Here is a 27,449-nt window from a genome sequence, read left to right as displayed (position 1 = left end):
AACATTCACAAAGATCTTAACACATATTGCTTATCTGCAAAGACTTTGCTTTCCTTTTGCGTGCATACCTATTCAAATTTTTATTAGTATACACATAATAGTAAAAGGTTTAAGTTACAAAATGTTTTCATCATTATTCCACTCCAAAACATTCAAAATTTGTAATGGAGCAACATTTAATACTTACAGGAGAACCAAAGTTATGTCCAACCTCATGAGCAAAAGTGATGTGAGAAACCTTAGGAGGGACGTGAGAGCCATAGTTCTGAACAGTGATGATTCCAGTATTTAAGGACTTCTTTTTACCATCAGAATAGAGTTTGCTCTTTTCACATATTCCGCCAGAGCTCCCTGCATTTAGAACAAGAGTTAAACAGCTCAAAAATTAAAACATTTTGAAAGAAAAAAGGTGAGTTGTATTTTTTGTTCTGCATCTTAGTTGAAAACTTACTCTAACTGTATTACAATACTGAAAGTGTGTAGAGAGCCACATCAGTGTTTTTCAATCCATTTGGCTCTCCTTTTCAAGTAAAGGATATATATTTCTGAATACATAAAATTCTGTCCAGTTTCAAGGAAAAAGGCTAATATTCATAATGTTCAGTTGCATATACTTCAAACCTGCTTTTAAATACTATCTTCCATTTTCCCCCCAAAAGTACTTGTGAAAGATTTAAGATTAGCTACATATCCTAGCAAGGAGGAGTGATTGATTTCTTCACAGAACAATTTAAAACTGAAATGTGATTTTGATAGGTGGTTAATCAAATATGTGTTTAAAGGTCAACAATCAAGGAAGTTACACCCAGTGTTTGAAAATGCAGTCCTGAGACTTATTTTGCTGTAAAAACATTCAGAATCTAGAACATATCCTTTCTAAACAAGTTTTGTCTTGCTAAAGTCAAATTGCAGTTCAGCAAAATGAGTCATATGAGAATAAATACTTCCAGGGATAGTCCCACAGGGGAAGGGTGATAAAGATTCATACTTTTTATTCACTGACTTATAGGTGCTAAAGTCCAAAGTGGAGCCTTACTATATACTCTATATTCACCCATACATTTCAATGCAGTAGGTCTTAAAGGACAACTCATCTTTCCCTCATACTACAAAGTGATCAGATTCCTAAAATCCTCCTTAAATGGACTAACAAAACATTCCTTAGCTGCACATCCAACACCTGTCAGTCATCCAGACTCCATGTAATGCACCCCTTGATTAAGAAATCCTGAACAGACATGAGAAAACCTGAATGCTAACTATCTAATACATCAGGGATCGGCAACCTTTGACATATGGCCCACCAGGGTAAGCTTCCTGGTGGGCCAGACCAGTTTGTTAACCTGCCGCATCCACAGGTTCGGCCGATCACGGCTCCCACTGGCCGCGGTTTGCTGCCCCAGGGCAATGGGTGCTGCACCCATTGACCTGGAGTGGCGATCGGCAGACATGGAAAGTAAACAAACCGGCCTGGCTTACCCTGGTGGGCTGCATGCCAAAGGTTGCTGATCCCTGTAATAGATGCAGATAAAGTTCTTGTGAGTGGTCCTTGTGAAATCTACATTCCATCAGCCCTACCCCACTACGCTGCCATGCTTCCCCAACCTATGGGCCAAAACAGACCCTCTGTGCCACTTTCATGGAGTATTAGGGCAATTAGATCCATGTATAGAATTTCCTAGACTCTTCCTTAGGACAATCACCAACACTGGTCTGATTGATTGATTGACTGATGGATTGGCGATCCCTTGATTTGAGGATGATCTCTATTATGGATTTACATGAGTCCCAAGAGGACTCTGGATCCTGGAACCGCAAATCTGCCCGGATTAGGTACATACATTTTGTGACAGGACGATGGCCTGCTGGGAGAAAGCTATTTCTTTTTCCTTCCTCCTCTCTCTCTTTTCAACTTTGAGAACAAGGCACTTCTCCTCGAAGCAGGCCAGTGCTGGATGAAGGATATGGCGCCATTGGGGTCGGTTGGTTGCTTGCTCTTTCCAGCTTATGATGTCCACATCAGTTTTCTTAAGATATGCTTTCAGTGTGTCTTTGTAGCGCTTCCTCTGACCACCACGGGATCTCTGACCATGGGTGAGTGAGAGTAGAGGACTTGTATTGGGAAGCGAGAGTCTGGAATCCACACACAATGTCCAGCCCAGTGAAGTTGGTGCATGAGAATCATTGCTTCAATGCTAGTGACATTGGCTTCAGCGAGGATGCTGGCATTAGTGCAGCAATCTTACCATTTGACGCAAAGGATCTTCCGGAGGCATTGCTGGTGATACCTCTTCCAACTCTTGAGGTGCTGTTGACTGGTCACCCAGGTTGTGTGTCCAAAGAGGAGTGTTGGAACAACAATTGTCTTATAGACCAGGATCTTGGTGGCCTACCATAGGTCATGGTATGTGAAAACGCATCGGAGCAATTTCCCAAAGGAAGCACTTGTGCACTGAATTCTGTGCTGGATCTCACTGTCAATTTTTACATTTTGAGAAAGTTGGCTACCGAGATAGCAAAAGTGCTCAACTGTCTCCAGAGTCTGACACTCAAGGTGATTTGTTGTGGGTCACGTTCAAGGCCTGAAGCAGGTTGATAGACCACTTTAGTCTTCTCAATATTGAGTGAGTCCTAGGCTTCAGTAAGCTTGTGCAAGAAAATCCAGTATGGACTGAAGGTCATTCTCAGTGTGTGCGAGGATAACACAATCCTCAGCATTCTGAAGGTCAGTAATGGATGCCCTGAAGACTTTAGACTTCGAGCAGAGACGAAGATTAAAGAGCCACCCATCCAGTCAATTCCATTGGGGGAGATGATCTCGATTGGGCAGAGATCAACATTGGTCTATACAGATCTGATATACAGATCCCTCTGAGTTGTACTAGGGTGCTGAGAGCCCCCCTGCAAGGCCAATTCATCTGCATAACCTAGTCAGAAGATCTAAGTGGTAGGAACAACAGACATGAATTGCCATACCGATCAGACCAGAGATTCATCTAGTCCAATATCCTGTTTCTGTCAGTGGTCCTTACGAGATGCTTCAGAGGAAGGCGCAAGAACCCCACTATAAGGGATAGTATGTCCCCCACGTTAGATCTCATCCTAATCTAATAGCTAGATTTTATCCGAAGGCCTGAAGCATGACAGGGTTTAATAAAGATTACACATTTTGGAAGGGATGATTATAATACTGGACGTTCTTGTTATCCACATAAATGTCCAATTTTTTTTTTTTTTTTTTAATCTTGGTGAACAGTTGTTCTTTGCCTCAATGACTTCCTGTGGCAATGAGATCTACAGTCTAATTACTCATTATGTGAAAAAGTATTTCCTTTTGAATTTATCACCTTTTAATTCCCCGAATGTTCCTTCCTTGTTCTTGTGTTATGAGCAGAAGCTCCCGATTGACCTTCTCTGTGACATTTGATTTTTTTATGGATTTTTATCACTGCCTATGTGTCTCCATAACATTACTGAAAATGACTGCACAACACTGTCATCAGCAGGACGGGACACAATAGTGAAAAAATAGAAAAGTCATTTGGCTGGGGGAAAATGTGTCTAATACTTAAGACACAAGTAGGTATTGATAGTATTATCTAGGTATTGGATAGCTTTAAAGGAATTTACTTTAATTTGATCACAACCCTAAAAACATTTGTATTAAGTTTTTAGCTGGTGAGTGGTGATTTTATTGTTTACAAAAAACTCTAGGGTGTAGTCTGATATTTGTTTTTATAAATATGTAAACTATAAAATAATTTACACTAAATTTATTTTCAGACAAAAATACCATCAAAACCTGTTGTGAGAAACTGGGCTCAAATTTTAACAGCAATTGTAACAGGAAATTTTTGAATGATCAAAAATAGCAGCTTGCAGTTCAAAAACAGCCATTTCTTTTATCTTCACTAGGCACAGAGAAAGTCTTTGAAAGAAGAGAGTTACTTTCTCTTTCAAGTCCTGTCCAATATGGACTTTGGCCCCCAGTTCCTTAAATGAATAACTGCTCTTGATATCAGCCCAAAAGCAGCTGTGTGAATTGATGGAGTTAAATCTCCTTTACTTGAATTACCCAGAGAGTAGGCAAGGATGTCTAATGTCTCTTCTACTTTCTGGACTGGCCACAGAGCCTTTTCTTCAAAGGACAATGAATCCATCACAGGAATGGAACTTGTAGGACCCACATCAGAAAATAGCATATATAGACGTAACATTTTTATCTAAATCAAATATTCTCTAAAATTATTTGCTAAAATAATCCTGGATTTTGGGGAAGTCTGGATTTAAAATAGGGGTCCTCAGGTTACTAAAGTTTGAGAACTGCTGATTTATGGTATCAAGCCAGCCAGTTCAAAGCAAGAGTGGAGTGGGGGTGCCCAGCCAAACACTGGGTCTTTATTGAACAGAAAAATTGTGGCACTGTAAATCTCTAGGTTGCTCCAGAAGTTTACACACATCCTTTAGCAAAGGCTACTCCATGGGTTTGGAATAGAATTAGAGAAATTCTTCTCTCGCCAATCACACCCATTGCAAATATTCTAGATCTTAACCGAAATTGCTAACCAGAGAGCTTCAACGATTGGAGAGCCATGGAATACATGTGGTTGGCCAGCTATTTTGGGCTTGTCTACACTTACATTTTATAGCGCTCTAACTTGCTCGCTCAGGAGGGTGAAAAATCACCCCCCTGAGCGCAGCAAGTCTGAGTGCTTTAAAGTGCTAGTATGGACAGGCTCTGGGTACTGGGAGCCATGCTCCCAGCGCTCTGAGATAATCCCCTCACACATGACCACACTCACACTTCAAAGCGCTGTCGCGGGAGCGCTCCCGTGGCAGCACTTTGAAGTTTCCGGTGTAGCTATACCCTCAGTAAAGAAACTTTCCTAACTTGTTTAGAGATCACAACTAATCTTAACTGACACTAGTACTTTGGCATTAGGTTTCTCAACTTTCTAGAAAACCTGTTTTATACAGAAAGCTAACAAATAGAAGCGATGGTATCTGGTCAATTAGGAAACAAAAAAGTAACTAATTTGTATTAATCTTTGCAGACAGCTTTCCTAACAAAAAAAAAATCATATACGATTCACTGGGGAAAGGATGTGGATAGACAAATTACCCCAGAGAAAGGGGGTTTAGTATGAGAGAAGGGCGGAAAAAAAAAAAGAAAGGAGGACCAGTAACCTCAGCCTGAAACACAATAATAATTTCTTGAAGATACTGTTTCAATGGCTCTTCAAACCAACCAGGCTAAAAGATATAGCTAGACTGAATGGGGATACATGTTAGAGAAAATGTGGTGAAGAAGGACATTTTATGCATATATAGTGTTCCGTTCACTCCTTAGAGAGTATTGGGATGCAATCCACAACCAAATATCACAAATTGTTGAGTACTACCAAATGATCCCTCGGTAATCTTCCTAGGTCTTCCTAGTAGAAATGGTCACACAAGAGGAAAATGAAGAATTAATCTCTCATCTGGTAGTAACTGATTGGTTATTGGTAGTCTCTCACTGGAAAAAGAAACAGTCCAACCATAGAGGAATGGTTTATTTAAAAAAAAAAAAAAAGGGGGGGGGAAGTTGTGGTTATGGAAAAATTAACATACCAACTACATACCCAGCAAGAGACAGAAGACAGATATAGGGTTACCTTTTATTCAATACTCAAAGAACCCAGCAAACCTATCCCGTTTTTTTTTTTTTTTTTAAAACATTTGATAGACACACCTGGACCTATTAAACATGTATATTGAGATTTCACTCAACTTAATAAAAATCAATAGAAATGGCATATTACAGGCGTTTTAATGATGCTCACTCTGTACTATAACACCCTATTAAACAGAAACATCTGATGACTATACTCCTGTATGTCTCATTAAACAAAAACTAACTGTTTTAATAATTGTTTTGTTTCTGATATTTACATAGCTAGGACTTGTCAACTTCTTAACTATTTAGGAAATCTTAACAATAGTAGCTTGGTCAGATGCTTGTGAATTTTTAAATAAATGAGAACTTTTTTAGTTGTGGAAATGCAAAAAACAATGCCCGTCATAACTACAGTTAATTTTTATTTTGTATATTTTAGATCTGATGTAATTAATAAGCTCTTGTGGAACCATGGACACTAACAAGTCTAGGTTTGCACAGCTGGAATTTTTAATGAGACATAATAAGTCGATAAAAATTTACATTTACTCAAAGCATAGACACAATATTGGGAAAGCCAGGTTAGAAATCTTAATTCTCAGGCTGGGCACGTAACATACCACACTGATAAGACATCCAAGAATAAAAAGGTGCCGTATAGACTGATCAGTTCGGAACTATTCATCTTGTAAAACTAATGTATCCACCGTGTTCCAAACATCGCATTTCCTAAAGGATCAATTATACAAATAAGCAATATACGACAGCCAAAGCAGCAGCTGTTATTTTTTTGGGCAATCAAGAACAATTGTTTTAAACTAATATGCTTAATATTTCCAATTTTTAAATGTTCCTGAAAATGAAGTTGAACCTACAATCCTAACTCCAGGCCATGTAGGTCACCATTTAACACAAACATCTGCTACTTCCCTTGAAATAGAGGACACTGCTGCCAAATACCACAAGCTGCAGTGAAAGATAACATGGCCAAATACTCTGCAAGTCTTTCATTAGTGATCAGCAAGCTTTCACATATACTACAGTGAGAACAATGAACAGCCACCTATTGAATTCAATGCTGGATACCGAACAAGATTAACTAATTTGCATGCCTTGCTCATATTCAGAAGTGTCTAGCAAATCAAATTCTAAATTTCATCCACTTCTCTGCTTCAACTTCCAATCTGATTCCACTCACTAGTCATGTCGCTGTTCTCAATTACAAGTGACTTCACCCATTCCTCTTCCTCAGCTTCTACCTACTTCTATAGGTGTTATTTCCCAATAAGTCTAAGCCTTGAAAAGAAATCAATGTTCTAAATAACTTCTCTGAACTGTAGTCTATGTTTATTCAGATTGAATTTAGAATCTGTTTCTAATATAAAAATATGTTCATGTAAATATTTCAGAGATTAACTGATGGACCAAAAAAGTTGTAAGAACTAGGAAGTAATGGGTGTGGTCCAAGAAGACACTAAAAAGGTAGCACTGCATCAGTGTATTGTCCGAAGTATGAAGAGTCAGTCTTCGTGTCAGACTTGTCTAAGGAAAAAGCATTTGAGTATATTAGAAGACAAACCAAGCATGAGCAAGAATTACACTTTCTGGTCACAAAATGGATACGAGAACATCAAAGTATGGTAGGTCATCCATTTAGCATTCAGATACTTTAGAATTAAGTAAGGTATTATCACTTAGCCCTGGTCTACACAACAGGGTTAGGTCAAATTTAGCTGCGTTAGGTCGATTTTATAATGAATCCATTACACAAGCAACTCCATTTCATTGACCTAAAGGGCTCTTAAAATAGACTTCTGTACTTCTCCCCAGCAAGGGGAGTAGTGCTAAAATCAACCTTGCTCGGTCGAATTTGGGGTAGTGTGGACGCAAATCGACATTATTGGCCTCCAGGAGCTATCCCAGAGTGTTCCAATGTGACCACTCTGGACGGCACTTTCAACTCCGATGCACTAGCCAGCTACACAGGAAAAGCCCTGGGAACTTTTGAATTTCAATTCCTGTTTGGTCAGCGTGGCGAGCTCAGCAGCACAAGTGACCATGCAGTCCCTCCAGACTGGCAAACGAGCTCCAGTATGGAGAAAACGGGGGACACTGGATCTGATTGCTGTATGGGGAGAAGAATCTGTGTAGGCAGAACTCCTATCAAAAAGAAGAAATGCTAATATTTATGCCAAAATCGCACAAGGCATGATGGAGAGAGGCTACAACAGGGACACACAGCAGCGTCGTGTGAAAGGCAAGGCGCTCAGGCAAGCCTACCAAAAGGCAAAGGAGGCAAACTGTCACTCTGGGTCAGAGCCCCATACATGCTGCTTCTATGATCAGCTGCATGGCATTCAAGGGGGTGGGGGGGCTACCACTACCATACCACTGCCTGTGGATACCTGCAAGGGGTATATGTGGGGGGGAAGAATAAAGTCTCAATCAACATGGAGGAGGATTTGGTGGATGAGGAAGAGGAGGAGAATGGGCAGCAGCAAGTATTGAATCCATTCTCCCCAGCAGCCAGGAACTTTTCATCACCCTGGAGCCAATACCCTCCCAAGGCAGGATCCCCATCCCTGAAGGCACAGAAGGCTCCTCTGGTGAGTGAACATTTGTAACTACAGTACAGGGTTTAAAAGTAATAGTGTTTAATGTTTAATTTGCCCTGAAGACTTGGGATACATTCGCGGCCAGTATGGCTACTGGAAAAGTCTGTTAAAGTGTCTGGGGATGGAGCGGGAATCCCCCAGACACATCTCCATGAAGCTCTCCTGGAGGTACTCTGAAAACCTTTGCAGAAGGTTTCTGGGAAGCGCTGCCTTATTTCTTCCTCCACAGTAGGACACTTTACAACGCCAAGCCAGTAGCAAGTAGTCTGGAATCACTGCAGAACAAAGCATGGCAGCGAATGGGCCTGGGTTTTGGTCGCATTCAAGCAACATTCGGTCTTTATCTTTCTGTGTTAGCCTCAGGAGAGTGATCTCATTCATGGTCACCTAGTTGAAATAGGGGAATTTTTGTAAGGGAATAGTAAAAAGACACTGTTCATGCTGGGCTGTTTACGCTTGGCTGAAAGGGATCATCCCATAGCTACCCAGCGGCGGGAAAGGCGAAGGATCATCCCAAATAGCCATGTGGAGGGGTGGGGGGAGGAGTGTGCTGCACATCCACCCGAAAACAGCATTCTTTCCTTTTAAATGGCAAACCCAACCAACATTGCTTGCTATGGGAAAGGGGGTGCTCCAGTTTGAAAACATTCCCATGTGTTATGAAAGCATCAGAAGCCAAACCTGCATACCCTTTGGCTTACCATGGCTGCCAGGAAACTGAATGCTGTTGCCCAGCCGTATGTGATGTGTCACCATACTGGCAGGTGCTCAATATAAAAGGCAAAATGTGACCTTGAACCTAAAGCACATGTGCTGTCTGCTGTGAATTGCTTGATTCACTGTGAAAGAGTCTCTCGTCTGTTCTCAGAAATGTATCATCTTAAATTTTACTCTCCCTTTTTATCCCCGTGCAGGTGCAAATGTTTCTATGCTTCCCCTATCATCTCCATCGCAGGCTAGAAGGCGAAAAAAAACGCACTCGCGATGACATGTTTTCCAAGGTCATGCAGTCCTCCCACACTGATAGGGCTCAGCTGAATGCATGAAGGCATTCAGTGGCAGAGTCCAGGAAAGCATTAAGTGAGCACGATGAGAAGAGACAGGATGCAATGCTGAGGCTAATGGGGAAGCAAACGGACACGCTCAGGCGTCTGGTGGAGTTGCAGAAAAGCCAACAAGAGCACAGGCCGCTGCTGCACCCACTGTACAACCGCCTGCCCTCCTTCTCAAGTTCCATATCCTCCTCACCCAGATGCCTAAGAACACGGGGAGCCACTCCACTCCAGAGGATGGCCCAAGCAACAGAAGGCTGTCATTCAAACAGTTTTGATCTGTAGTGTGGCTACAAATAAGCAGTGTGCCCTTATCCTCCCCTCCCCACCCAGGCTACCTTATCTTTTATCTCTCTAGTTTTGTTTTTTAATTCATAAAGAAAGAATGCATGGTTTCAAAACAATAGTGACTTTATTTCCTTTGCCAGCTGTGATCAAAGGGGTGAGGGGGTTGGCTTACAGGGAATTAAAATCAAAGGGGAAGGGTTTGCATCAAGGAGAAACATACACAACTGTCACACCGTAGCCGGGACAGTCATGAAACTGGTTTTCAAAGCCTCTCTGATGCGCAGCGTGCCTACCTGTACTCTTCTAATCGCCCTGGTGTCTGGCTGTTCAAAACTAACAGCTAGGTGATTTGCCTCAACCTCAACCACCCAGCCATAAACGTCTCCCCCTAACTCTCACAGATATTATGGAATATACAACAAACAGTAATAACAATGGGAATACTGGTTGCGCTGAGGTCTAACCTAGTCAGCAAACAGCATCAGCGAGCTTTTAAACGTCCAAAGGCACATTCTACCAGCATTCTGCACTTGCTCAGTCTATAGTTGAACTCCTTACTACTGTCCAGGCTGCCTGTGTATGGCTTCATGAGCCATGGGAGCAAGGGGTAGGCTGGGTCTCCAAGGAAAACTATTGGCATTTCAACATCACAACAGTAATTTTCTGGTCTGGGAAGCAAGTCCCTTCTTGCAGCTGCTCAAACAGCCCAGAGTTCATAAAGATGCGAGCATCATACACCTTTCCTGGCCATCCCACGTTGATGTTGGTGAAACATCCCTTGTGATCTACCAGTGCTTGCAGCACCATTGAGAAATACCCCTTGCGATTTATGTACTGGTTGGCAAGATGGTCCAATGCCAAGATAAGGATATGCATTCCGTCTATCACCCCACCACAGTTAGGGAAACCCATTGCAGCAAAGCCATCCACTATGACCTACACCTTTCCCAGAGTCACTACCCTGGATAGCAGAACGTCAGTGATTGCATTGGCTACTTGAATCACAGCAGTCCCCACAGTAAATTTGCCTACTCCAAATTGATTCCTGACTGACCGGTAGCAGTTGGGCGTTATAAGCTCCCACAGGGCTATTGCCACTTGCTTCTCAACTGTCAGGGCAGCTCTCATCTTGGTATTCCTGTGCTTCAGGACAGGGGAAAGCAAATCACAGAGTTCCAGGAAAGTGGCCTTACGCATGCGAAAGTTTCGTAGCCCTGGGAATCATCCCATACCTGCAAAACTATGCGGTCCCACCAGTCTGTGCTTGTTTTCCGGGCTCAGAATTGGCGTTCCACTGTATCAACCAGCCCCACTGCCACCATGATGTCCCAATTGCCACATCCCGTGCTTTCAGGAACGTCTGTGTCCATGTCCTCCTCACAATTGTCCTCGTGCTGCCGTCTCTTAGCCAGGTTCTGCACATACTGCAGTATAATTCGGGAGGCGTTTACAATGCTTGCAACAGCAGCGGTGAGTTGAGTGGGCTCCATGCTTGCCATGCTATGGCGTCTGCACGGGTAACCCAGGAAAAAAGGGGTGAAATGATTGTCTGCAGTTGCTTTCACGGAGGGAGGGAAGGAGGGGAGACTGACGACATGTACCCAAAACCACCTGCGATAATGGCATTGGGAGCTTAATGCAGAATTGCAATGGGCAGCGGAGACTTGGGAACTATGGGATAGCTTCCCACAGTGCACCGCTCCGCAAGTCTACGTTAGCCACAGTTGTTAGGATGCACTCCACCAACTTAATGCACTTAGTGGGGATGTACACAATCGACTGTATAAAATTGATTTCTAAATATCGACTTCTACAAAAACTGACCTAATTTTGTAGTGTAGACATACCCTTAGATTGAAAGAATGTTGCACCTAGCGTTCTCCATCCATTAGACATATGTTGAGCTCCAATATTATTCAACTGCTGTTTTATATTAACAATACTGGCTCTTTTCTGCAGAGAGAGATAGTTTTCTATCCACATGGATGAAAAGACTTTCCTTGCGAGGTGGTAAACGGTATTTCTTCCATGGACAAAGTCAGTCTCTAGAAAGATTTTCTCTTATGTCACACTTGAGTAGGTATAAGACACTATTGGAATAGCAGATTGTTAGCTATAATAGCTCCAATGCAAGTTATCACAAAGGCTCTGTTAAATTTCTCCACATGAAATGGCATAATAAAATGCCATCAGGAAATAGTTAGAAACTGAAAATTAAGATACATGGCTGAAATGAAATTGGTCAAAGTCTCAGTGAAATTTAAAGAAAAATCATCTAGGAAGGGCAAGTACAGAGATATTGTTTCAGTATCTCTGCAGACATCACCACATTGGTTTATACTCTGTTCAGATTTCCAAGTTATTTGTAACCATAAGAGCTGGAAGCCAGAGATCTTGGAGTACAAATCTATGGCAAGACGTGAATTTTATGGCTGTAGACTGTTGTAGAATACAAGGAGCCCTGATTATAATTTATTTGAAGCACTTCTGACACCTCTTTCATATCATTGGTCACTCATACCTTGTCAACTATCCACCCAGAGAATTAAAGTGCTGTTATAAAGGAAAGCAATGAATAGGGGAATCTGTGTGACTCAAATCGTTAGTGACACATGTTGTACTGATGTTTACATAATTTCAAATCATACATTATCAAACTGTGAAGAATCAGACCTACACATATTTCAGTAAAGTCAACAGTTGATATTTTTCTTCCTTGCTCCTACTTAAAAATACTTGGTTTCTGTAGGAGAGTATTCTAGTTATGGATTAATTACCTGAAGGGGCTCCAACCCAAGCCAGACCAAGGACACCATCATCAAAATCACGATCAGTAAATACATAGGCCAAGCAATAGTCATCATGATTCTGCTCAGAGTTCAGTTCCAAAAACTTCTCCACACCAATATTAGGAAATCTGAAGGGATTGGAAGGGTCTCTCTCATCAGCAGTTGTGTTGATCTAAAAGTAAATTAAAGTTTATACTGAATCAGACATTGCATTTTTGTCTAGCTAATACAAGCTTGCTAAGAAAAACTTCCTATTACCAAGTATAGTGTCAAATAATTACATCAATATCTAAAGATTTATATAGACACTACATATCAATTCATACTATCTGGAAAATCCTGAGCCCTAGAGTGAACTTGTTTCATAAAACAACGTAACTGCATTTATGTGGCAAATTACAACCTCCTTCTTCCTTCAAATGCTTCCTTAAGACAAACTTCATCCACAAGAATTCAAAAAAGGGTGTATTTATAACCTTAATTCTACATTTCTGAAATTGGACTTTCATCTGGTTATCCAGTTTACTACTGTATCTACTTTAAATGCAAGTTCCTGGAGCAAAAAGATTGTATTACATCCTGTAATGTTTACTGATCCGCATGCTACCTCATAGCCCACGAAGATCAGAATGCTTAGATACAGCTAAGAACAAGAAAAATTTGTAAAAAAGTGTCCGATAGAGTAAAACTGCATGCTCAGATTAAATCTTCAACATAAAACTAAGAGCAAGGTTTATGGGCTATACATAAATTCCATTCAGCTCATTGTACTGTGGAAGTCTCAAATATTTTTTTCTGAGCACAAACATGCACTAAGGCAGAAGCTGATTACAGATTTTTTTTTTTTAACTGAACACAACAAAACATGCTATTATGCACAGAGCAATTTCATGTGTAACAGTCTAAAAGTTGGAGGCTTAAAAGCAATGTGCAAAAGGAAGTTTTTTAAAAATTGTTCTTTGTTTTTTTGCTTTATTATAATGTATAAAGGCAGCCTTTTAATAGAAGTTTTTTTTCTGCTTTTATCTTTTATTTTAAAGAGAGTCAGGCATATCAAGTGATCCAGTCTGGTTTGATCTTCCCTATTTTTTCCCCAGAGGAACTTTTCAGTGGTCTGGTGTATTGTGAGCTACCTCACACCTTAACCCAGGGATCAGCAACCTTTGACATGCTGCCCATCAATGTAAGCCCCTAGCGGGCTGGGCCGGTTTGTTTAACCTGTAGCGTTGGCAGATTCAGCCGATCACCACTCCCACTGGCCGCGGTTCGCCGTCCCAGGCCAATGGGGGCTGTGGGAAGTGGCACAGGCCGAGGAATGTGCTGGCCGCCCTTCCCGCAGCCCCACTGGACGGCGAACTGCAGCCAGTGGGAGTGGTGATCGGCTGAACCTGCAGATGATACAGGTAAATAAACTAGCCCAGCCCACCAGGGGCTTACCCTGATGGGCAGCATGCCAGAGATTGCCAATCCCTGCCTTAACCCAAGAAGCTGGAGTGCTGACTCTTATTATAATGTATAAAGGCAGCCTTTTAATAGAAGTTTTTTTTCTGCTTTTATCTTTTATTTTAAAGAGTCAGGCATATCAAGTGATCCAGTCTGGTTTGATCTTCCCTATTTTTTCCCCAGAGGAACTTTTCAGTGGTCTGGTGTATTGTGAGCTACCTCACACCTTAACCCAGGGATCAGCAACCTTTGACATGCTGCCCATCAATGTAAGCCCCTGGCGGGCTGGGCCGGTTTGTTTAACCTGTAGCGTTGGCAGATTCAGCCGATCACCACTCCCACTGGCCGCGGTTTGCCGTCCCAGGCCAATGGGGGCTGTGGGAAGTGGCACAGGCCGAGGAATGTGCTGGCCGCCCTTCCCGCAGCCCCACTGGACGGCGAACTGCAGCCAGTGGGAGTGGTGATCGGCCGAACCTGCAGATGATACAGGTAAATAAACTAGCCCAGCCCACCAGGGGCTTACCCTGATGGGCAGCATGCCAGAGATTGCCAATCCCTGCCTTAACCCAAGAAGCTGGAGTGCTGACTCTTCAAAAAAAAACACCCACGAACACCTTCTTTCTCCCAAGCTGTTTATATATTAGTTACATAGATGTTACAAAAGGTTAAAAAAACCTTTAAACACTAGACTACAATCCTTTCCTCTCAATTGCTCTTCCTTTTAGTTGGTCTCTTGTAATGTCAGATATCCTTCCAAGGTAGATTAATTCATTTGAAGGCCAAAAGAGACCACCAAGATCACTTAATCTAACTTCTTACATAAGAAGAGTCACAGAGTTTCACCTGATCTGGAGGGAATTAATCCTCTCCTCCCAGTACATAAACAAACCCTGTTTAAAAGACTCAAATTTCTAATTTTCGAAGGCCACCACTTATCACACATACAAAGAAGGCCTGAAATTCTAAGTATGTCAAAGCAACAAGAAGGGAACAAGCACAAAAGTTTTCTCCTTTGCATGTCACCTTTAACAACTAATTGATGTTTCTGTATATCAATGTACTGACTACATTTTCCCCACCAATGAAAGGAGCATTTTAAGAATAAACTGAACTTTAAAACTAGGAAGCAAATTTCTGCAATGACCATTGATCTAAAGCATCAAATATAAGCAGTTTTAAAAAATTAATATTTTAACAGCTCCCAAGTAAACTCCTATATTTCTACAGTATTTCCTGTCCCATCACTGCTGATAACCAATATGTGAGAAGCTCTGTCCCTTAAATTAGTCCACTATATCAAACACTAACCTGAAACATCACAAGGCCATAATGAAAGCCATGGCAATGTGAATATTAAGATTGCAAGAGCACTGAAGAAATTAGGTAGGAGGACAATTATAACAGACTGTTTTTAACATGAAAATATCATATAGTCAGCAATGATAGTTAAATGGAATTAATTCTTTTAAACAAACACTCCTCACATTCAACAGATATGACTGGAGCAACAGAATTACTCACTCTTATTCGTTTCACCATGAAACTGATGTTACGGATTCCTGTGAAATCTGTTGACTGGTAAATTGTGTCAATTGCTTTAACATGACTGGATATCTATTAATCAGAAAGAGACAAGCTGAAGTGTTTACAGTCAAAAAATGTTTTCTACATACTATACTACACAAGAAAAACTTCAATGTAAGCATCTTCACATGCAAATTAACATGCAGTATTAACTTTCACTAATATGTGATAAAGTACCCTTAATAGATTCATAGATACTAAGGTCAGAAGGGACCATTCTCATCATCTAGTCCAACCGCCTGAACAGCGCAGGCCACAGAATCTCACCCACCCACTCCTACCTCACCTATGTCTGAGCTATTGAAGTCCTCAAATCATGCTTTAAAGACTTCAAGGAACAGAGAAGCCTCCCTCAAGTCACCCATGCCCCATGCTACAGAGGAAGGCGAAAAACCTCCAGGGCCTCTCCAATCTGCCCTGGAGGAAAATTACTTCCCGACCCCAAATATGGCAATCAGCTAAACCCTGAGCATATGGGCAAGATTCACCAGCCAGATACTACAGAAAATTCTTTCCTGGGGAACTCAGATCCCATCCATCTAATATCCCATCTCAGGGGATTAGGCCTATTTACCCTGAATATTTAAAGATCAATGACTTACCAAAATCACATTATCCCATCATACCATCTCCTCCATAAACTTATCGAGTAGAATCTTAAAGCCAGATAGATCTTTTGCCCCCACTGCTTCCCTTGGAAGGCTATTCCAAAACTTCACTCCTCTGATGGTGAGAAACCTTCGTCTAATTTCAAGTCTAAAGTTCCTGGTGGCCAGTTTATACCCATTTGTTCTTGTGTCCACATTGGCGCTGAGCTTGAATAATTCCTCTCCCTCTCCTGTATTTCTCCCTCTGATATATTTATAGAGAGCAATTATATCTCCCCTCAACCTTCTTTTAGTTAGGCTAAACAAGCCAAGCTCCTTAAGTCTCCTTTCATAAGACAAGTTTTCCATTCCTTGGATCATCCTAGTAGCCCTTCTCTGTACCTGCTCCAGTCTGAACTCATCCTTTTTAAACATGGGAGACCAGAACTGCACACAGTATTCTAGGTGAGGTCTCACCAGTGCCTTGTATAATGGTACTAAAACCTCCTTATCCCTACTGGAAATGCCTCTCCTGATGCATCCCAAAACCGCATTCGCTTTTTTCACAGCCATATCGCATTGGCAGCTCAGTCATCCTATGATCAACCAATACTCCAAGGTCCTTCTCTTCTGTTACTTCTAATTGATGCGTCCCCAGCTTATAACTAAAATTCTTGTTATTAATCCCTAAATGCATAACCTTACACTTCTCACTATTAAATTTCATCCTATTACTATTACTCCAGTTTACAAGGTCATCCAGATCCTCCTGTATAATATCCTAATCCTTCTCCGAATTGGCAATACCTCCCAGCTTTGTATCATCTGCAAACTTTATTAGCACACTCCCACTTTTTGTGCCAAGGTCAGTAATAAAAAGATTAAATAAGATTGGTCCCAAAACCGATCCCTGAGGAACTCCACTGGTAACCTCCCTCCCAACCTGACAATTCGCCTTTCAGTAGGACCCGTTGCAGTCTCCCCTTTAACCAATTCCTTATCCACCTTTTGATGTTCATATTGATCCCCATCTTCTCCAATTTAACTAATAATTCCCCATGTGGCACGGTATCAAATGCCTTACTGAAATCTAGGTAAATTAGATCCACCGCATTTCCTTTATCTAAAAAATCTGTTACCTTTTCAAAAAAGGAGATTAGGTTGGTTTGGCACGATCTACCTTTTGTAAAACCATGTTGTATTTTGTCCCATTTACCATTGACTTCAATGTCCTTAACTAATTTCTCCTTCAAAATTTTTTCCAGGACCTTGCATTCTACAGATGTCAAACTAACTGGCCTGTAGTTACCCGGATCACTTTTTTTTCCTTTCTTAAAAATAGGAACTATATTAGCAATTCTCCAATCATTCGGTACTACTCCTGAATTTATAGATTCATTAAAAATTCTTGCTAATGGGCTTGCAATTTCAGGTGCCAATTCCTTTAATATTCTTGGATGAAGATTATCTGGGCCCCCCAATTTAGTCCCATTAAGCTGTTTCAGTTTCGCTTCTACCTTAGATATGGTAATATCTACCTCCATATCCTCATTCCCATTTGTCATGCTACCATTATCCCCAAGATCCTCTTTAGCCTTATTAAAGACTGAGGCAAAGAATTTGTTTAGATATTGGGCCATGCCTAGATTATCTTTAACCTCCACTCCAGCCTCAGTGTTTAGCGGCCCCACCTCTTCTTTCTTAGTTTTCTTCTTATTTATATGGCTATAGAACCTTTTACTATTGATTTTAATTCCCTTTGCAAGGTCCAACTCTACTCGACTTTTAGCCTCTCTCACTTTATCCCTACATCTTCTGACCTCAATTAGGTAGCTTTCCTTGCTGATCCCTCCCATCTTCCACTCCCTGTATGCTTTCTGCTTCTTCATAATCACCTCTCTAAGATGCTTGCTCATCCAGCTTGGTCTACAACTCCTTCCTATGAATTTTTTCCCCTTTCTTGGGATACAGGCTTCCGATAGCTTCTGCAGCTTTGATTTAAAGTAATCCCAGGCCTCCTCTACCTTTAGATCCATAAATTCTTCAGTCCAATCCACTTCCCTAACTAATTTCCTTAATTTTTGAAAGTCAGCCTTTTGAAATCAAAAACCCTAGTTGCAGATTTATTTTTGTTAATCCTTCCATTTAGTTTGAACTGAATTAGCTCATGATCACTTGAGCCAAGATTGTCCCCTACAACCATTTCTTCTATGAGGTCCTTGCTACTCACCAAAATTAAATCTAAAATGGCATCCCCTCTAGTCGGTTCAGCAACTACTTGATGAAGGAATCCATCAGCTATCGCATCTAGGAAAATCTGAGCCCTATTATTATTACTAGCACTGGTCCTCCAGTCTATATCTGGGAAGTTAAAGTCTCCCATGATCACGCAGTTTCCATTAGTATTTACTTTATTAAAAACATTAAAAAGGGCTCTATCCATATCCAAATTAGATCCCGGAGGTCTATAGCACGCCCCAAGCACTATCGTAGGAGAGGCTTTACTAGTTATCTTCCCCAATGTAATTTTTGCCCAGACGGACCCTGTCTTATCCATTGCATCGCTTCTTATTTCTTTACATTCTACCTCATCATTGATATACAATGCTACTCCACCACCTTTACCTTTGTTTCTGTCTTTCCTAAACAGCACATGCCATATATTAATGAATAATCAGTGTACATAGATCAGACCATAAAAATCTTAGCTATCCCCTATTGCTAAATTAACTTTGCTCACCCAAAACAAATAACTGGAAATAATTATGATACATTTGTTTGTGACAGCCATTCAATTCACCCTAACATCAAAGTACTGTGAAAAGTATCCTCAAAGGATTGTATTATTTTAAAGAACAATATAGTGGAAAAGTTTTTATTTTGTAAATTGTCACTGCACGTTATTCTATTTTTTACTAGAAAGCAAATATGAAAAACCACCATTTGCCTTCTTAAGAATACGGAACAAAGTTTTCAAAAGCACTTAAGTGACTTAAGGATTAAAATGACAAAGGGACTTAGGCACCTAATTGCCACCTTAAGTGGGCTTATGTCCAATATTTAGGGATCAATGAGATCCTCAAAACCCCCACTCAGCTGGCACCTAACATTGCGGTCACCTAAGTTCCCATGCAAGTTCCTGCCAGCGGGCCTGCACAAAACTGCTTAAATCTTGATGCCCGCCCTAGCTTTCACCTTAACACCTGTGGGATTCTCAAACTAAGCATTCCTCTGCCTTTCTCATCTGGGGTGCCCAATCCATTAGGTGTGCTTAGAGCACACCTAATCTGTGAAAAATGAGACAGCTGGGGATTACCAGATCAGGAATTTGGGGGAATGGGAAGGTGGATGTGTGTCCAATAGTCAGGGCACTCACTTAGGATAGGAGAAACCCATTTTCAAATCTCCACTGTGCCTGCTTTAGAGCAAGCGCCTGAATGCAGCTTACCCACATTCCAGGTGAGCACCCTAACTCAATTTCTCCTGTTGAAACTGCTCTACTTTATATAAATAGATATTCATTGGACCAAAGATTGACTGTAAAGCTCAGTACACAACTCCACAAGAGGGTTCACAAGTATGAATGCTGAACTGAAATATGCATCTAACTCCGGGTTGGAGGGAAGTGCCTAACTACCTTTGTGTGCCAGGGCCTAAACCCCATCCCTTTCCTCAGTATTTCCTACTGGCTAGCTTAGGCTGCTCCCCATTCAGTTTGTTGTCTTTTTCTGAATCCCATTCTTATGCACGTAACTCTCACCATGCATTGCCTAAATTGGGGCTAAGGATTCCACGGGGCAGCTGGAAACCTAAAAGTTTGAAGTGTTGCAAAGCTTAAGTCCCTTTGTGGATGTAGACCTCAGGAGCTCAAGCCCCATTTTCAAAGAAGAGATATAGGCTCTTACGTCCCATTGACTTTCCATTAGGTGACTAAGTATCTAACTCGCTCTTGAAAATGGGACTAGGGGACTTCTGAAAACGTTACCCATAATGAATTGTAGCTGTACAGTCTAATGAACTAATAATCTACATTAAATTGGATGCAAAAATGGGCTGTGAAGCTACGTAACACTTCAAGAAGTAGTAACACGTGTTACCTAGATATTTTTTTTGCAAACAAGAGGAACCAAAAAAGTAAATTTCCTGGTTAGGAATTCATTGAAATAAGTGAGGATTGTCTACTTTTAGTTTCTTCCTACTGCTTCACTGACCATCTACTGACCTTGTCTCTATAAGAGTTGGTCTTACTGGAAACGTCTATACCGCAGCTGGGAACACGCATCACAGCACAGGTAGACAGACTCACTAAAGTAGCAGTGTGGACGTTGTGGGACAGGCCGAGGGGCTCAGGCTAGTCACCCAAGTCCAAGTCCTCCTGACTCCTTGGGTTTGTGCTTGGGTGGCTAGCCTAAGCCACAACCTGTGCCGCTATGGCAACAGTGCTTCAGCATGTTAGCTCAAGCAGAGGTAGTATGACTAGTCTACCCAGCCTAGAAGCCATGCTCCCAGCTGCATTGCTGACATACCCACTGTCATTAATTGAAAGTACTCAGAGCTTACATTGTGTAGCTTTCCTCTTGAAATGCTAACATAGCATTTTTTCAGACTTTCATACAAGTCTGACATTTCCAAAAGGAACTCTTTTCCCTGATTTTCACAGGTGCTAAACACCCACAACTCCCATTAAAGAGAGGTCCAAGTGCCTAGCACCTCTGAACATTGGGCATGTGGTATCCTTGTGGTGGGTCAATAAGAAATCTGCCTTAATAATGCCAGGATAGCAGTAGCAGATGAAAAAGTTTAAACAGACCTAAACATGAAAAGCACCATGATAAAAATGCATTCATTTGTCTAGACCATTCCCTCTTAAAGAGAAAAAGAGCTGACTCTTGAAATAGTGACTAAGGCTTACAAATACCTGTGCAATCACAGCTTCCCTTGTTCCATAATGCTTATAGAACAGATGATCAGTCTGAATGTAGAGCTGACAAGTATTTTTTTCAGCTTGAGCTGCACGTTTTTTTCTTAAAAGCTCAGGACCATTGATGTTATGTTCTTTGTAGGGTTTCTATACATATATAAGAAAGCAATGAAGCATTAATTTTGTACATATTCTTTTAAATTAAATCATATTTAAAAACACTAATGCCTTTTACATGAGTGCAGTATTCTTAAGAGAAAAACACATAAAAAGCTCTATTATCCTATTTATTATATAAAAGTTTCTTAAATCTTGAACTAGGCTAGACTTCAAGTAGGTCATCCACTTCATAAGCACACTTTAGTCATAACTCCTCTGAGTTTAGCCATGTAATTTAGAATATAGCCAACAAAAACAGAAGTTTTGGTACCATCATATCACAGGAATTCTGTGCCTCTAAAACCTAGGAAACCATAATAGGAAAGTATGTAGCTCTATGCAATAGGGAAGAAAAACACAAATCCAATTTGTAGATATAAAAATCAATTCTAGAAGTGTTTCCTCACCACAACAAAAAGGTTGTTACTTAAGATCATTACTACTCTAGGAGTCATTAACCTGAACAAGCTGAAACACTCCAATGTGTGCTTGAATGTGGAATGAAGTATTGCCAAACAGCCAGAATAATGCATCCACTATTTCTGCCATTCAGAGCACTGACAGCCAACACATTTGCCTTAGCTGCATTCACTGCTTTATAGCTAGGGCCCTATCAAATTCACTGCCATGAAAAATGTGTCACGGACTGTGAAATCTGGTCTCCCCCGCCATTAAATCTAGTCTTTCGTGTGCTTTTACCGTATACTTTACAAATTTCATAGGGGTGATAAGTGTTTCTCAAATTGGGGGTCCTGACCAAAAAGGAGTGAGGGGTGGGCTTGCAAGGTTATTTTATGGGTGTTGTAGTATTGCCACCCTTACTTCTACACTGCCTTTGGAGCTGGGCGGCCTTCAAGCGGCAGCCGATGGCCCAGCTCCAAAGGTAGTGCCTGCTAGCAGCTCAGAAGTAAGGGTGGGCAATACCATATCGTACAATACCCTGGTGCCCAGCTCTGTCCCATACCATGCCGTCCTTACTTCTACATTGCTACTGAAGGCAGCTCTGCCTTCAGAGCTGGGCTCCCAGCCTGCAGTTGCCACTCTTCAGCTCCGAAGGCAGCGCTGCCTTCAGCAGCAACAAAGTAGTAAGGATAGCAGTAGTGCAATCCCACCTACAACAACATTGCGACCTCCCCAGACAACTCCTTTTTGGGTCAGGATCTCTATAATTACAACACCGTGAAATTTCAGATTTTAATAGCTGAAATCATACAAGTTAGATTTTTAAAATTCTACCACCATGAATTTGACCAAAATGGGCCATGAATTTGGTAGGGCCCTATTTATGCCTCATCATCCTCTGGTAGGTCACGTTTACACATGGCAGTTTTGGGGAAAAAGTCCTGCTACTCCCAACACTGGATCCATCTGCCCTGGCTCTCAATTGCACCAGTGTTAGCAATTTCTTGAGCCACAGTGTAAATAGGGTTTTGGCTACCAGTGCTTTTTTCAGCAGTGTCATCCAACCGCTGAAGGTAAATCTATTGGACAGCTCTGAAAATAGTCATGACAGTCTAAACCATCCACACTAAGGATCAGGACATTCCTAACACTGGAAAGATCATTTTTAGCTAGAGACAAGGACTTGGAGCAAATCCATAATGTAAGAGATTATTCAGTAGGATCTGAGATGGATACTGCCAGCTTTGAAAGACTCAATTTAGCAAGTTGACGTATTAAGCAAGATAATTAAAATAAAGTTGCAAGTACTGTAGCATAAGGGATTGTAGGTGCAATTTTCAACAGCATCTTAGTGACTTAACACAATTCTCACTGATTTTCAGTAAGACTTTGGCTCCTAAAACACTAAAGCACTTTGCAAATCCTATCTGAGCAGGTCTGTTGAAAGTAAAATTAATTTAAACCATTAGCATCTGAACTAGGTTTTACCTTTCAAGGACAGAAAATGGATGCAATTTGCTTTGTGGCCCTTTCCCGAATATGTAGGGAACGAAGGAAAGAAAGAGAATATTTCATGTGTAATTAGCTGTATTTGCAGGATTTCCTCACTGAAAGTTCCAAAAATATATTAACATATAGGGTGGATATATAAAAAGGAAAATTTTAGTGCTTATGAAAATGAGACACAAACCATTGTCTAAACTAAGTCACAGTCCAATGGAAGAAAGAATGAGATTACAATAATGGTTTTTAACGTTATATGAACATGCAGTTTTATGGAGATTATGGTTTTCATCGATGAGTTTGCTCTGTGCTGTTTTTACTGAGGGTGGAGTGAAGGTTCTTTTTAAAGAAGGCAATGTTGTGTTTAAGGGGTACAACCTTATCTAATTTTTAGCCTTTTTTTAAACTAACTAGTTCTTGAAAGGTAACACTCAGATATGTATCTGCAACCTTAATAATTTCATAACCAAGTTTTGTCTTTCAGAACTAATATGGAACTTGGCAGAGCAAAGGATTTGGAATGATTTTCTTCCTGAGGTCTGCAGGAGTGGAAGCCCTCATCTGTGCATTTCCTAATATCCACTAAAGAGCGTTTTGTCTTTGCTGAAGATATTAAGGTTGCTAGGAGGGGATCCCCTGCTCTGTGCACATTTCAAAATATGTAGGCAGTGAGGGGAGAAATTAAGAGACTAAGAAGGTTAAAAGGGACAGCACAGAGGGGCAATTCTTCCCTCCTTCCTGTGGATCTCCCAAGGTTCTCATAAGGAACACCTAAACTCCTATGCATCCTAGGAGAACCAAAGAAGTAGGGCTCCACATTGGGTAAATTTTAAGTACCTTTCCATTCAAATTTTCATTGCCTGCTGCAGTCATTCTGAGGCTCATTCCACTCATGTTCCTTAATTTGCCTCTGGAAGACGTTCAAATTCCATAGTGATGGATATAGTACAGAGAATCTACATGTAACAAAATGAGCTACTTGCAGACAAACTCTTGGGTCCCCTGCGCCTGTAACCAATAGATTGCTCTTAAAGAACCAACCACTCTTCCCTCTCCCCAGAAACCTTAGGAAGCTGGTTAGTTTTCAGTGGGTTAAAGCTGAATTGCTAGTCGCCAGACAAAAACAAACAAATAGGCTTTTCAGTGTGACTAACTTTTCAGTTCCATGGTTGACGTGGCTGGTTGCAGATTTTAGGTAGTGTAGAAGCAAAGTCTGACTGGTACTCATAGGAACTCATTTGCAACCCTAATTATGGAGTGGCTACTGCCAACTCTATAATATTGTAAGAATAGTCAAATAACTAAGACCTTGAGTTAACATCTAGCCAGACCTCCGTTCTGTATACAAAACATATTCTCAACTGAAACCCAAGTACCTGTGCACATATGCACCTTCACTGACATGAACATACCAACTAGCATACATATATATATATATATATATACACACACACACATATATATATATATATATATATATATATATATATACACATACATACATACACACACACACACACACACACACACACACACTATACCTGTGTTCAGAAATGTAGACTTTTGGACATATATTTAAATAGCCTTCAAAATATAAACAATTTAAAGACAGGAAAATGATTTTTCAGATACTTTTGTTAAGCTGGAGAAGTCCTCTGAAATTGTATGGGCAACTCTGAGCGGAGGGCAGGTGAGGTCGGCTAGGAAAAGAGTGAAGGAATACTGGGCACATGCAGAGAAGCAATACCAATATTTAATTTTCATTTTATCAATAGGATCCATTATACCATGTGCTATACCTGTGTTGTTGGTTCCTCTACACCAGTCATTTGGTACTTCTGCATTCTTTTGAACACGGAATGATCTGCACAACCTCCTTGTGGTCCATATTTATGAGGATACTCTAAAATGTGGGGAAAATTAGGTTATTTTGATTTTTCAACTTCTGAATATTTGTTTAAATTTTACTTTTATGTATAAAATGTGAAAGTATCAGATTAATTTTCAGTTAGTGTCCAATATTGCTCACTAGATTTTTTTTCCTTGAAGCATCAATCTTCAGAGATTGCAACTTGAGTATGCAACAGAATATCTGAATTTTTTCAAGCTTAACTTAATTTTTCTTACTTTCTTTCACACAAAAATGAATTGTGAAACTTAAAATACTAAAAAATACTAAAACATGGATAGTTTTAGAATGAAAAATAAGCTTTAAAAAAAGTGAACTGAAGCATTTATCTGACCAGACTGTTTAGGATTTTGATTCCACTGCAAGAGCTGATGACATCATTGGCCATTAAAGAAGTATTCCTTACATTAATTTGGTTCTAATGATGTCATGAATTCTTGCTGAAGAAAGGAAGACCTTGAAATCAGGTCCTGGTAGGTAAGAGGAAATTATCTTATTACTTGTTTTACAATATTGGTCATTTTTAATTCTACCCAAGGCATTCTGTTAATGTAAAGTAACAAGTGACGGATTTTAAAATCCTTCATTCACTTCTGAACTTTCTTACTATACTGGAGCAACTTTATTCTCATCAACCCACAAATTTAAGTCTCACTAACATGAATATGACAACAACAAAACAATCACTAGTGACTACTCAATGTAAGCTTAAAATTAAACATTCAAATATATATATATATATATATATTGCTCTTATGGGAAGTATATATTTTATATAAACTAGGCCATACATAGAACCATTTTTTTACGTAATGATTGGAATTTTACAGGTGGGTGTTATCTCTTTTTACAAAGGAAAAGCTACGGCGCAGAAATTTAGTGACTTGTTCACAGTTGCACAGTAAGTCTATGGCAGCAATGGGAAAAGAATTCATGTCTTAATTCCCTGTCCCATTTTCCAGCAACTGGACCATGTTGCCTGAAGATTGTGCTATAGTGTACCAAGTTGAATAGTCTGTAGAATATTTACAGGTTGCACGGGTTGTATTTTATAACCTCTCCTGCCATCTACAAACAAAATTAAAAGAACCTTACAAGTCATATGGTACTTGAATATTTCAAAAGACTTTCAGAGCTGTTGGGGAACAATTAAACATCTTGGCCCTAGACTGAATAAGTTCTTCAAATTGTAACAGTAGGATTTTCAATGATTTATGAGCATTGCTACTAAACTGAACAAAAAAATCTCCAAAAACCCATGTTTGGAAAATATAAGAATATGCTGACATTAGGGAATGTTCTTCCCTATAAATTTCTAACTCAAATAAGAAAAATAAAGGTTAAGTTAACAAATAATTTAGGATGCTTTTTATGATGTAGAAGAACAGAATGTATGAAAACCCAAGCGAACAAGGGCTCAAACTGGAGAACACCAGTCCAGAGACTGAGATGACCATCATGAAATGGAGAGCTTTCCGGTACAACAGAAGTCAGTAACTTGGACCCCATCTGTTCCATTTTATTGTGTTATATATGATCAAAAACTAAATGATAATGATTTTGTCTGAAATTTACAAAGGAAAAAACTGGTTAAGCTTATATTGTGCCTCAGTTTCCCACCTTAAAGGGGCATTCTGGTTTTACTGGATGTATCAGTAAATACAGCTTATTGGTCAGTGTTTTGGCAGAGTGTAACCATAAGTTATGTCTACAGTAGGAGTGCTTTACTGGTCGGTATAAGTAGACCTGTATACTATACCAGCAAAGTGGTCCTAGTGTGGAGGCAGTTTACACCAGCAAAGCTACGCTTTTACTGTTACAGCTTATTTTACACTCCCACCCTGAGCAAAACTGATACTGGCAAAACTGTACTATTACAACTGCATCTAGACTTGGAGCTTTTGCCAAAAGAGCTAAGTCAGTGCGAGATCACACTATGGGGGGGGACACAACCAATAGAGCTACTCTGTTGAAAGGCTAATGTAAACATGGCCACACCATGCTTTAAAAAATGAAAACAACTTTGTGGAGAAGCAGAGAGAAGAGCAAAATTTAGAATTACTATAATCTGATTGTTAATGGAAACTAAGCTACAACTGTTATAAACTTCAAAATCTATTTCTAACTGCACTATACCCCTAGAGTACAGAATCCAGATCAATGCCACAAAACTAGTTAGTTTTCAGTAGCATAAATCACTGATACTACAACGCAAAGAAAGCATGCACAATGTTGACTAAACAAAAGTAGTTTGTTTAAACAATTTGAAATGCAAGATGGCAGTGTTTTCCTGTTGTAATAGAAATGTGCTTCCTGATATGAGAATAAGGACATGGTACAGTACAACTATAGGTGGCACCCACTACATGTGCAGTGGCCACTTCATAGATACAAATAGTGGTATTTACTATTTAGGGAAAATGTTGGCTTTTAAAATAGGAAGAATAAAGAAGAGAAATGGGAACCTTATGGGAAAAGGAGATGCAAGAATGGGAATATCCTGTGCACAAAAAAGGAGTTAAGAGTGACAGACATGCC

The 27,449-nt window shown here is 40.3% G+C and overlaps 1 protein-coding gene across 1 annotated transcript in view; it reads right to left on the bottom strand.

Annotated features, from left to right (window-relative positions):
- Nucleotides 1-27,449, bottom strand: part of ADAM10 (ADAM metallopeptidase domain 10) — a 145,508-nt gene that overhangs the window by 34,593 nt on the left and 83,466 nt on the right. Inside the window, exons 5-9 of the mRNA XM_038419140.2 lie at nucleotides 24,802-24,905; nucleotides 20,936-21,085; nucleotides 15,368-15,460; nucleotides 12,392-12,575; nucleotides 188-351 (exon numbers count right to left, since the gene is read on the bottom strand). Coding sequence (XP_038275068.1) covers nucleotides 188-351; nucleotides 12,392-12,575; nucleotides 15,368-15,460; nucleotides 20,936-21,085; nucleotides 24,802-24,905 — 695 coding nt within the window. The remainder of the gene's footprint in view (nucleotides 1-187; nucleotides 352-12,391; nucleotides 12,576-15,367; nucleotides 15,461-20,935; nucleotides 21,086-24,801; nucleotides 24,906-27,449) is intronic.

The sequence above is a fragment of the Dermochelys coriacea genome, chromosome 10 (genome assembly GCF_009764565.3).
Source record: "Dermochelys coriacea isolate rDerCor1 chromosome 10, rDerCor1.pri.v4, whole genome shotgun sequence".
NCBI classification, from domain to species: Eukaryota; Metazoa; Chordata; order Testudines; family Dermochelyidae; genus Dermochelys; species Dermochelys coriacea.
Note: the sequence above shows the minus strand (reverse complement) of the source record. Positions and strands in the feature narration are given on the sequence as shown.